The sequence below is a fragment of the Pseudochaenichthys georgianus genome, unplaced genomic scaffold (genome assembly GCF_902827115.2).
Source record: "Pseudochaenichthys georgianus unplaced genomic scaffold, fPseGeo1.2 scaffold_734_arrow_ctg1, whole genome shotgun sequence".
Taxonomy (NCBI): Eukaryota; Metazoa; Chordata; class Actinopteri; order Perciformes; family Channichthyidae; genus Pseudochaenichthys; species Pseudochaenichthys georgianus.
Genome location: NW_027263287.1, coordinates 42,429 through 55,702, shown reverse-complemented (window position 1 = coordinate 55,702; position 13,274 = coordinate 42,429). Strand labels below are relative to the sequence as shown.

Here is a 13,274-nt window from a genome sequence, read left to right as displayed (position 1 = left end):
CATCAGCATTTTCACAGTGTGGCATATCTACTCGGTGAGGTTTGTACCGATTGCAGTGCATGCCCCGTAACCACGTTTTTACCTAATTAATTCCCCAGGAAGCACTGGGCTTTCATTCGCCATGTCTGTAGGCTCAGATCAGAGGGAAGGAGCACATGCAACACATCAACACACCTGGAAACAGAGTCAGCTTAAAGCAAGAAGACCTATTTCAGATTGAACTGAGGAACATATTTCACACATTTTCTATTTTGTTTTTTTCCTACTCAACCAGATGTATGCAACATTAAGTTCTAAATAGTTGTAAAACGATTTTCTTGTTTGTATCAACAATGCCTATACTTGCAGATGTGTTAGCATATTGTTAGTTGTAGAGACTATGCGATGTTGTTGCATGTCTGTTTCTTAATCTGTGTTAAAATGGCCAGAAATGTAAATAAGCAAATGGCTAAATCTGGCTTTTCTCTTTTTAATATGAGTGCTTTGTGTGCATGTTTAATAAGGACCGACTTCTTCCCGTTTTAATCAGAGGGTCCAAACCTTTAAGAGTGCGTTGAAGACCTACATTTTTAACAAAAGCCTTCAGTTAAAGCTGGCATTTTATGGTATCCATTTTATTCTATTTTTATGGTAATTAATTTGAATGTTTTATGGACTTTTTTTGTATCTTATTTTGTTTTCTCCTTCTGCTGTACGCTATCATACACAATGTTGTTGTTTGTGTTTAATCTGTAAAGGCAACTTTGTATTTTACTATATTTTGTCTTGTTTTTTTGTAATGTTAAAATAGTGTTTTACCTTTATGTATGCATCACGACACCAAGTCAAATTCCTCGTAATGCTTCTGATGCAAACGTGTTTTGTGATATTGGGCTATACAAATACTAGTTAGGATGCCACCTGGGCGCCTCCCTAGAGAGGTGTTCCAGGCACGTCCAGCTGGGAGGAGACCAAGGGGTAGACCTAGGACCAGGTGGAGGGACTATATCTCTTCACTGGCCTGGGAGTGCCTTGGGACCCCCCAGTCAGAGCTGGTTGATGAGGGAAATGAAAGTTTGGGGCTCTCTGCTGGAACTGATACCCCCGAGACCCGACCACGGATAAGCGGGAGAAGATGGATGGATGGATGGACAAATACAGATAAATCGGTATTGTATTGTACCTCTAGCAGCCCGCTGAGGTACTTGGAGCAGAGTATCCTGGGCTCCATGTCAGTGCAGTGAGAGCTCCACCCGGGCTGTGCGGTGAGGCGGACCATGCCCAGCAGAGTCCTCTCCAGGCTGGGGAGGCCGTAGAAGCGCGGGGTGTCAGACACCCTCAGACTCTGGAGCAAGCGCACCGCCAGCTGGCTCTGAAGCGGGCCCGCTAACGCCAGACAGAGCCTGCACACAGGGGGGGGGGAGGACAAGAGAAAACCAGACAGGCATAAGAGAGCATGCTTCTTAGGTAACATCAAGCTGTCTTTGGCTCGTTTCTGCTGTGACACATGTACATTTCCCCTCTGTGGGACGAATAAAGGCATTCTGGTTCTGATTCTGAAAGCCTTGTATGTAAAAGAAATGAACCCAAATCAGATGTTAAATATTTAAATTGCAACAGGACACTGAAAATAAAGGTCCTGTGTCTGGGAAGAGCGAGACACAAGCAAACAAGACAGACGTGAGAGAGGAAAGCCTTGCATCTGAAAGAAATGAACCCAAATTAGAAAATGTTAAATATTACATTTGAATTGCAACAGGACACAAAGTGCTGAAAATAAAGCGCTGTGTCTGGTGATTTGTCAGATGTTTCTCGGTGATGTTAACTTACATGCATTACAGTATGTGTGTTGGAGTTTTGTTGTGAAGAACCGGAAGTGTTACCGGATGTTGTGAAGTGTCACGTGGGAGTTACGTGTGTCATATTATCGAGTAACACCTGGTACTTGTCAGTGGTGTGTGACAGACAGCAGAGGACAGGCACGAGCAGAAAGACAGACATAAGAGAGGAAAGCCTTGCATATCAAATAAATGAACCAGGTCACAAGGGGCTGAAAATAAAGGGCTGGGTCGGGGGTTTTCCGGATGTTTCTGGGTGCTACCTGTCAGTGGTGTGTGCGACTCGGAGGAGTATAGTGTTGAAGAAGCTGCCGAGCTCTCTCTGAAGTCTCTGGCCGACGTGGTTCTTCTGCTCCTCCGACTCCTCCGAGGTCTGAGAGGACGTCTGGGTCTCCACACCGAGCAGGAGGCTGAGGAGGGACGCTGACTCCTGGATACATGACGGATAAGAATGTTGCATTGGTCCATCATTTGGGATTTCATAATTGTAATGTTATGATGACAGAAACACCGAGAGGCAAGAAAGAGTAGGAGTTAAGTCTCGACAGCGTGAAAAATTAAAAAGGTTGTGAGAGGATGATCTGTATTAGTGACTTTCTTATAATAAGGTGTTATCAAGTTATTGTTAAATTACTGTCATGGCTTTATCTCGGCTGCTAGTATATTTAATGAAACCTTGTGCATGAAGACATCTAGAGCTCACCTAGAGGGAGACTGGGCCACTTCCCACCTGCCAAGTAACTCTGCTGCTAAAACTAAATTAAGGGGTTATAGTTAGATGAGTATGGCAACACCTTCTTTGAAGTGAGTTCAAGTAAAAAACCCAGGCAATACAAACATGTATAGACTTTCCTCTCACTTGTCTCTCAGGGCAAGAAGATATTGTTGTTTTTTATTCTTTTACTTAATTGTTTACATATAAATATTAGTTTCGGCCAGTTTCTAAATGTGTTCTCCTGGTATTTGTGTTCTTTGTTAACTTCCCTCACAGCTTTCGACGGTGAATTCATTTGTTCAGGAGGATTATTAACTTTCTCAATGTCGACTAAAGCTGCTCCAGAGCCACTATTTCAAGCATACTACGTCATCGAGTGGCGTCGAAGGACTGTTTCAATGCCCAGCATACATGTGCAACACACAAAGCCGTGGCAGCACATCCCTCCCACTCATCCACCTCCACTGGTTGCCGGTCAAGTCCCGCATAACTTATAAAGTCCTCCTCCTGACCTACAAGTCCCTCTATGCCCTTGCCCCCCAGTACCTATCGGACATCCTCCGCCCACATGCCCCACCCCGGAACCTGCGGTCCTCAGACTCCGGCCTGCTCACCACCCCCCGCACCAAACTAAGAACCTTCGGGGACAGAGCCTTCAGCGTGGCAGCCCCCACCCTCTGGAACGCTCTCCCTGCGGAGATTCGCAACATCCCCACACTGGACGCCTTCAAAGGACCCTCAAGTCCCATCTGTTCATCAAGGCTTTCGGCCCTTAAATCGATCTGTTGTTTCGTCTGTCTGACTTTTGTTTTGTTTTGTTTGTGCTTGCCCTATTCCCGTAAAGCGACCTTGGGTCCCTTGAAAGGCGCTATAGAAATATCAGTTATTATTATTATTATTATTATTATTATTATGTGCTACCAAGCAAGCCTCCTCGACATTGAGAAACGGCCTTGGATTAGCATTACCTACCGTACTTTTCGGACTATAAACCGCGACTTTTCCCCCCATTTTTTTTGTACAGCTAACGGCCACTAGGGAACCTCCTAAATCTATGGATTTTACAGGTCAAATTAACCACCTTTAACGCTATGGGCTCTAGGACCGGTCCGCGCCCGCCACCTCTAAGCGGCGGGCTCCAGCAGGAAAAGCTGGAGGCCGGAAAAGAGTGAGACAGGTAGCGCGCCAAAGTGAAAGTGGAACCGAGAGACAGAACGAGAGCAAGACAGACGGACAATTTAGCAGCTGCGGCTTATATGCAGGTGCGCTTTATAGTCCGAAAAGTACGGTATATATATAATTAATCTGTTGACCTTTTGTAATTCATAAAACTGACCCATGGAGGGAAGAAGTGGGGGATGCTGACAGGTGTATTTTAGCAAAACACCTCCAATTACCCCACCCTTTGCAAAACTCATACTCGAAACAAGATTAAGAAGCATGCAGAATGTCCTCCTGAGCGTTGGGAGTAGAGAGTTATCATAAGTGTAGAGAGAGACGGATGTTCTTGAACCAGCTCAGTAATTACAGAAAAGTAAAGTAAAGCAGAGCCGCTCACCCCTACCAGGCGTTCAATCTGAGTCTGCTTACACCGCCAGAGGAGTCCTTCTTGTTTACACATTGATGAGAAAACCAAGCTGAGCCTGATTAAATCCTAAAAGTAGCTCCGAGTGCTAAAGCTGTGAGATGACTCTCCACCTCGGGCTAAAAATATGAATCCAACTTTGTTTTAAGAGCTGAGAAGATAATGTGTGCCGCGGGTCTGAGAGGGAACTATCTTTCTGTCGTTATGAGAGTGTAATAATGTGTTCAGCTTGTCTGCCGGCGTATGATTTATTCACGGTTTGATTACAGGTATATCACCCTCTGTGTTGGAGAGCAGAGTAATCAGATTACTAGCCAACAGATACTGTATGCACTCACACCTCTTTTACACTCCAGTACAGTGGAGTTATTGCATATTCTCTAAACTACAACCACACTGAAACACATGACCTGAGGGTTTTACTTTCCTGCTCTACCAATTAATGTATATATAATATCCTGCATTATGTTTTGTTACTGGACATTTGTATTTCCACATGTATATTTTTTTACTTTTTAATGCTATTTTATTTTGGATTGTTTATTTCTAGTGTCATTTCTCTTTTATGCATTGCCTTGTTTTTTATGCTGCTGCAATGCAAACATTTCCCAAATTGGGATAAATAAAGTACGGTCATCGTCCGCCGTCCGTCGCCGACCGACCTAGCCATCGAGCCAGCAGAGAGCCACAGAGCGAACGACCGACCTCGACGACTACCGAGCCAGCAGAGAGCACCGACCGACCGAGCCAGCGAGCCAGCCAGAGAGCCACAGACCGACCGACGACCGACCGACCGACCGACGACCGACCGACCGAGCCAGCCAGAGAGCGAGACGACCGACCGAGCCAGCCAGAGAGAGAGCGACCGAGCGACCACCGAGCCAGTCGAGAGACCGACCGACCGACCGACCGACCGACGAGCCAGCCACAGAGCGAGATGAGCGATCTAGACCTACCTAGCTAGAGAGCATGCGACCGACCTAGGCATCTATCCAGCTCTCGACCTACCTATCATCTATCCATCTATCTACCTACCTATCCATCTATCCATCTATCTACCTACCTATCCATCTATCCATCTATCTATCTACCTACCTATCCATCTATATACCTACCTACCTACCTACCTACCTACCTACCTACCTACCTACCTACCTACCTACCTACCTACCTACCTACCTATCTATCCATATATCTACCTACCTATCTACCAGAAAATGTGAATTATTTGTACCTGGTTAAGAAGCAGCTCCAGGATCCAGCGCAGGTCCTGGTCCTCGGGATCAGATGCAGACTCAGAGGGGTTGAAGTAGGCATTCAAAAATGCAACGATACCCACGAGCAGCCTCTCATCGTCCACACAGGCTGGACGCACCTGGAGGAACCTGCAGGGAGGAAGAGACACAGCCATTTCAATAATACATCTCAGTTATATCGCAATATTAGGGCTGCAGGATGTGGAAAACAAACATGTATTGAGATTATTATAACTGCCATCGCGATATGATTTTAATATTGGAAGGATTGATCATTTCTTAATCATTGAAAGATATACAGCATATTTAAATGATGATGCTCTGTAGCCCTGTGTCATATTCATCCATTCATATCCAAGCCCCTTTTCTATTTCTTCATTTTAAGAGAAAGAGAACTATATAAAGGCATTCAGAAGATGCTTGAATCCACAGCCTGCCACCTTTACGCCTGTGTTGTGTCTCTGTACAGATTCGCACTTGATTAAGGGGAATAAAAGCGTTTGTCATACTTCCTCAGGGAAGCTTAAATACTCACTGTGAACAGGAAAAGGCACTAAACTCAATCAATCCATGTCAATCCTTTAAAACAAGACAAAAAGACACGCTGAGCCATGGAAATATTTCACAGTGAGTTTTGCGTACTTAAGCAGCAGGAATAATAACGGATAGTGATTTCATACATCGCCCCCATGTTTGCTTAATTAATAAACTTTAACCAGATATATTTGTGACGCAATGGAGACTCAGAGAGACACCAGGAGAGCAGGAGCTTTGATGGCAAACACTGAGGCTTTATTTGGAGCTTCGGCCGGAGAATTCACAAGACATGTCGCATGCCACGAGGTGACACAGCGGATGCCAAACCAATTCTGAAGAACTCTTTCTGCAGCTCGAGGTTTTAACTAGTTCAGAGTGTAATAATCAACATTCTTTATCAGCGAGACTAAACATCATGGACCCTGAATCTCACTAGAGCTCTCGTCCATAGGAAAGAACGTGCGCCAGGGAACCTGCGTCCCTGAACAGTAAACTACCTCATGACTGGCAACAACAATGCGCCCAAGCTGCCCCTCCTTAAGAGAGATAGCAGCAATACCCAAGCTCCTCCTCCTTAAGAGAGATAGCAGCAATACCCAAGCTCCTCCCCCTTAAGAGAGATAGCAGCAATACCCAAGCTGCCCCTCCTTCAGAGAGATAGCCGCAATACCCAAGCTCCTCCTCCTTAAGAGAGATAGCAGCAATACCCAAGCTCCTCCCCCTTCAGAGAGATAGCAGCAATACCCAAGCTCCTCCCCCTTAAGAGAGATAGCAGCAATACCCAAGCTCCTCCCCCTTAAGAGAGATAGCAGCAATACCGAAGCTCCTCCCCCTTCAGAGAGATAGCAGCAATACCCAAGCTGCCCCTCCTTCAGAGAGATAGCAGCAATACCCAAGCTCCTCCTCCTTAAGAGAGATAGCAGCAATACCCAAGCTCCTCCCCCTTCAGAGAGATAGCAGCAATACCCAAGCTCCTCCCCTTTAAGAGAGATAGCAGCAATACCCAAGCTCCTCCCCCTTCAGAGAGATAGCAGCAATACCCAAGCTCCTCCTCCTTAAGAGAGATAGCAGCAATACCCAAGCTCCTCCCCCTTAAGAGAGATAGCAGCAATACCCAAGCTCCTCCTCCTTAAGAGAGATAGCAGCAATACCCAAGCTCCTCCCCCTTCAGAGAGATAGCAGCAATACCCAAGCTCCTCCTCCTTAAGAGAGATAGCAGCAATACCCAAGCTCCTCCCCCTTAAGAGAGATAGCAGCAATACCCAAGCTCCTCCTCCTTAAGAGAGATAGCAGCAATACCCAAGCTCCTCCCCCTTAAGAGAGATAGCAGCAATACCCAAGCTGCCCCTCCTTCAGAGAGATAGCAGCAATACCCAAGCTGCCCCTCCTTCAGAGAGATAGCAGCAATACCCAAGCTCCTCCCCCTTCAGAGAGATAGCAGCAATACCCAAGCTCCTCCCCCTTAAGAGAGATAGCAGCAATACCCAAGCTCCTCCCCCTTAAGAGAGATAGCAGCAATACCCAAGCTCCTCCCCCTTCAGAGAGATAGCAGCAATACTCAAGTAGACCTATGCCGTGGGAAAGGAGACAGTGAGAGGAGAAAAGGATGAACTGTGTCGAAGGTTGAATACCTAAACAAATTAAATAAACTCTTTAATATAATATATATATAGACATTTTTATAATTTGAGACAGTCGAGCAAATCAGTTTCATCAATAACAGTTATAACAAGTGCAGACCAGCTGAAAGTGAGATAGCAATGCATGTTGAAACATACCCAGTGATGACAGAGATCTAATGGCAGCAGGTAAAGTATTCCAGTCTGTGGGGCTTCGAACATGAACGCTCTTCTACCAATCCATTTTTTTGCAGAGGACAGAGAAATAAATCTGAACAGAATGTCTGACTTGATGATTTGGTGAGTAGGGTACGAAATACTGCTTTAACTAAGGGGGATAGTTAAGATAAAGGCATTTAAATATCAGCTGAAGCCAATGCGTGTCTTCTTACATTTAAAGAAGGCCATTTAAGTTGGTTATACATTGTGCCGTTATGTGTACGAAGATATGTGTGCTACCTGGTGACTGCTGCCTGCCAGCCGAGGGAGGTGAGGGTGTCTCTGCAGCTGAGGGTGGGGGTGTGCGGCAGGGCGAGGTGCTCCATCAGAAGATGCAATCTGAGCCTGGAGAGGGCGGCGGTGACGGATCTGTGACCCGCTGCAGACACGATGCTCTGGAGGCAGTCCTGCAGCGCGGCGGGGGGGTGCAGCGCCCGCAGACTCACACCCTGCGCCTCCGACAGCTTCAAGTCAGGGTGGAACCTGTCGGGAACAAAAGGAAGAGAGTTGGAAATGTATATTTAAAATTGGAATACATGACTATTTGGGCGACTGATCAAATGTAAAAAAAAAGAAGAAAACAGGATTACAATCCGATATAATTAACTTTACGATGGTATTGGCGTTCATAAATCTAGCACAAGCTGCCTTTCTTTTATAGCAGTACGACTAGTTGATGAATATGTTACCAAATATATGTTGTGGAATATATATTGAGGAGTTTTCAGTAGGCTGTAGCAATGCACTATAATATAAACATTTAATTTATTACATTTTGTTTGTGTTAATTTAAATATATTTCAGTTTAATTAAATGCATATTATGTTAAACATATCATTAATGCATTTCCAAAGTCAATGATCTATCATTTTAAGTAATAATATGTGATCTGATTTTTGAAATATATGTTGTTGAATATATATTGAGAAGTTTTCAGTAGGCTGTAGCAATGCACTATAATATAAATATTTAATTTATTACATTTTGTTTGTGCTAATTTAAATATCTTTCAGTTTAATTTAATGCATATTATGTTAAACATGTAATTAATGCATTTCCAAAGTCAATGATCTATCATTTTAAGTAATAATATGTGATCTGATTTTTGAGTTACAGCTAGAGATAATAAAGGTGCCTCAGTAAATATTGATGTATCGACAACGGTGTTGCAGAAGTACCGTCCTCGGCATACTAACGGCTGCATTAACAAACACTTTGATCACCAATCTAGAGGGGGGAGACATTTATGAGTCATCCGAACAGCAGCAGGGGAATCGACAAGACGTACTCGAGAAACTGTCAAAACAAGGTGAAAAACTTTAGTAATAAGACACAATAATATCAAAAGAGAAAGGGCCTTGTGCACGGAGAGAAAAAGGAAGATACCTCTCAGTATTCTCTGACCAATTCCGCACGGTACGAAAGTTAGTAGATTGATGCATCGTTGGTGTGCTTTAAAAGTCTTTCCTGTAATTAAGCTGGTTAAAAACAGCGTGAGAGACTTTGCCATACTTTTGAGTTAGGTCACATTAGAGGTAAATGAAGACAGACGAAAGCCAAGATGCTGACACTAATTCTTTCCTGCAATTCTCTCCGAGAGACGGAGAGCGTTATTTAAAAGTGATTTTACTTCGGACTTAGTATTCTGTTCAGTTTCACACCATGTTCTCTTGATGCAGAAACAATGTTCCCTCTCTGTCTCCAATCATCTCTCATCATATCAGACTTTCATTGCTCACCAGATGGCAAAGGTACACACACCCTTTACTCAAGTAGAAGTACACATACTCGTGTTTAAAAATACTCATAGTAGAAGTACTGACTAAACTTCTTTACTCAAGTAAAAGTAAAGAGGCTTTGAAATGTACTTCAGTAAAAAGTACCCATAGCTAGCAGCTGCTTTAAAGAGTACCTGACCTCCCTTTATATCAATAGAACAATAATGTCATTGTTAGCTAATGAATGTTTCCATGCTGAACAACGGCAACATGACAACGTTTCCATTGGTCCCTCTTCTTTAGAGAAGACCAGGAAGTGATGGATACACGGATCGTGTTCCAACCAATAGGCACGCAGTGACTCTACAGAATAATGACCACGCACCAACACACATTCAGACTAAAGGAACCAGCTGTTTGGGAAATGAGAGAAGTAGAAAGTACAGGTATTTGAGTTCAGCATGTAAGAAGTAGAAAGTACAGGTATTTGAGTTCAACATGAGAGAAGTAGAAAGTACAGGTATTTGTGTTCAACATGTGAGAAGTAGAAAGTACAGGTATTTGTGTTCAACATGTGAGAAGTAGAAAGTACAGGTATTTGAGTTCAACATGTGAGAAGTAGAAAGTACAGGTATTTGAGTTCAACATGTAAGTAGAAAGTACAGGTATTTGAGTTCAACATGTAAGAAGTAGAAAGTACAGGTATTTGTGTTCAACATGTAAGAAGTAGAAAGTACAGGTATTTGTGTTCAACATGTAAGAAGTAGAAAGTACGGGTATTTGGGTTAAAAATGTGAAAAGTAGAAAGTACAGGTATTTGAGTTCAACATGTGAGAAGTAGAAAGTACAGGTATTTGAGTTCAACATGTAAGAAGTAGAAAGTACAGGTATTTGAGTTCAACATGTAAGAAGTAGAAAGTACAGGTATTTGAGTTCAACATGTGAGAAGTAGAAAGTACAGGTATTTGTGTTCAACATGTAAGAAGTAGAAAGTACAGGTATTTGAGTTCAACATGTGAGAAGTAGAAAGTACAGGTATTTGTGTTCAACATGTAAGAAGTAGAAAGTACAGGTATTTCAGTTCAACATGTAAGAAGTAGAAAGTACAGGTATTTGAGTTCAACATGTAAGAAGTAGAAAGTACAGGTATTTGTGTTCAACATGTGAGAAGTAGAAAGTACAGGTATTTGAGTTCAACATGTAAGAAGTAGAAAGTACAGGTATTTCAGTTCAACATGTAAGAAGTAGAAAGTACAGGTATTTGAGTTCAACATGTAAGAAGTAGAAAGTACAGGTATTTGTGTTCAACATGTAAGAAGTAGAAAGTACAGGTATTTGAGTTCAACATGTAAGAAGTAGAAAGTACAGGTATTTGTGTTCAACATGTAAGAAGTAGAAAGTACAGGTATTTGAGTTCAACATGTAAGAAGTAGAAAGTACAGGTATTTGTGTTCAACATGTAAGAAGTAGAAAGTACAGGTATTTGAGTTCAACATGCAAGAAGTAGAAGTACAGGTATTTGAGTTCAACATGTAAGAAGTAGAAAGTACAGGTATTTGAGTTCAACATGTAAGAAGTAGAAAGTACAGGTATTTGAGTTCAACATGTAAGAAGTAGAAAGTACAGGTATTTGTGTTCAACATGTAAGAAGTAGAAAGTACAGGTATTTGAGTTCAACATGTAAGAAGTAGAAAGTACAGGTATTTGAGTTCAACATGTGAGAAGTAGAAAGTACAGGTATTTCGGTTAAAAATGTGAAAAGTCGTCCGAAAAATAAGTAGTGGAGTAAAGTAAATGTACTTAAGTACAGTAACGAAGTATTTGTACTCCACTACTTCCCACCTCTGTTGCTCAAAAGTAAGATGATTCTTACTCAGTATCATCCGTAGAGACGCCATGCAGCTTCTCCAGGAGGTTATCTATCCCAGAATGCCATGCGGTGTTCCAGGCCAGCTGTAGGGCGAGGCGTGCGGGGGGGAAGGTCAGGAGGTCGATAAAGGGAGGGAGGACGCAGCAAAACGGGCTGACAGCGTGATGAGATCCCGCCTGGAATGGGATGTTGTACCTGGGAGGACATTTGGGTGAATTTATATAGCTTAGTGTTGGGAAAATACTCAGATTTTTTCTCCCAAAAAAGATTTACAACAGCTTTTTCCAGTTTAGAGCAATAGCCCCTCCAAATGTCTGTGCACGTCCCTGATTAGCACTAATCTTTATTATTGCATATTTTATAGAGCTTTTCTAGCAGATTATGAACAAGAAGCAGGGGCGCTCCTTGCGAACAAGCAAGACAGGCAACTGCTTGGGGCCCCGGACCTGAAGGGGGCCCCCAAGGAAGGTCCACAGCAACGACAACATGAAACACCCTTTCATTTACTGCAACGACATGTCGGGAAACCCCCTCAAGGCGGCCCCATGTTTACTCATTAGTGGTTTTATGCACCTTGAAGGAAAGGGCAAGGTCTCAGCGCAGGCAATTTAGGCCCCGGCCACACGAGGACGAAAACGGTCGTTTGCGTTACTGTTTAGTGTTAACGGGTCCCAAGGTGGATAGAACGGCATACGCAACGCTCTGGGGGGTCCAACGGCTCCGTGTGTACGCCCTATACGATCATGTTCTGATAATGATGAGGCAATAGCCCCGCCTCTCCCCACCTCTGCTGCTCACCCCCCGTCAAAGTAAACTGCACACTGAATTCAGATTATTTATCTTTCTCTCGATATGGACCTACACGCGAGTGAAGTCTAATCTGACAGGACGGAGACACCTCTCAAACTAAACTAGTTATAAATATGTTTATTTTTACTGTCGGCCGGGTCACTCATTACTAGATCAGCTGCTGCATGAGACAGACACTGACGCTGTCCGAAGAGAGGAGGACAAAGAGAGGCTCCGTGTATTTTATTATTATATTATATAGAGTCGTTATTCATTTGTTTTAAAGCTCAATAAATAACAAAGAAGACCTTTGACCGGCACTTTTATAATTGTGTCCGGAAGATTTAAACTTTAATACACGTTGACTGGCGAAAAACTCTGCCCGGTTCCCTCGGCCCCCACCGCGGAGAATAAACAGAAGGGCAACCATGACAACCATGCTTTTTCGCTGCTTTTGTGGAGGAAGTTACAGAGCCACCTACAGGCTCCTGCATGTACTGCAGCTTCTCCAGCGGTCGGAGCTCAACGGAGCGGTCTCGTGTGGACAGACACTATCCGGTGAATATTGCGTGTGGACGGAAGCTTTTTTGCGATTGTGTTTGCGTCCTCGTGTGGCCGGGGTCTGAAATGATACGATGTGTTGGCCAGATGGGCTGAAAGTTGCATAAATGGTAATTACAAACTTAATATAAAAATCCTAGCAATGGCCTTCTGTCTGTTCCAAGGAAGTGAAAAATGAGTAGCAAGATGTGAATTCGAACCGCGGGGAAATCAAACCAGAGACGGAAGTTATCTGTCTGAATAAGTTGTTTAACCTTTATTAGAATGATGGCATTTGTATTACTATTATCTTTTTATTTGTGTTTCTGTTGTACCGATATGTTCACTTTGTTTTATGGGGTTTTATATTTGATATCGACTCAGTTGTCTTGTGTCTGTCGGAGAGAAACTATTATTTATATTACCATACCTTTCCCCCCCTTGTCTCTCAACCTGATCACATGCTATATTTTGCTGCACGTACCTTTTAAAGTTCTTAACAAATAATCTGAGGGGAATTTCTTGTTGTGTGTAATTAACTTTTGCACTTTGAGCTGCATGTGTTGTATTTAAAGTGCTGTATAAATAAAGCTTTGTTATTATTATTTT

At 43.2% G+C, this 13,274-nt stretch overlaps 1 protein-coding gene across 1 annotated transcript in view; it reads right to left on the bottom strand.

The window, feature by feature from the left end:
- Positions 1-1,162: 1,162 nt before the first annotated feature.
- The window catches only part of rttn (rotatin), a gene marked incomplete at its 3' end in the record, with an annotated part of 46,906 nt that continues 34,794 nt past the window's right edge, over positions 1,163-13,274 (bottom strand). Inside the window, exons 24-28 of the mRNA XM_034079818.1 lie at positions 11,340-11,531; positions 7,989-8,231; positions 5,352-5,502; positions 2,081-2,247; positions 1,163-1,382 (exon numbers count right to left, since the gene is read on the bottom strand). Of these exons, the coding sequence (XP_033935709.1) occupies positions 1,163-1,382; positions 2,081-2,247; positions 5,352-5,502; positions 7,989-8,231; positions 11,340-11,531 (973 nt within the window). The remainder of the gene's footprint in view (positions 1,383-2,080; positions 2,248-5,351; positions 5,503-7,988; positions 8,232-11,339; positions 11,532-13,274) is intronic.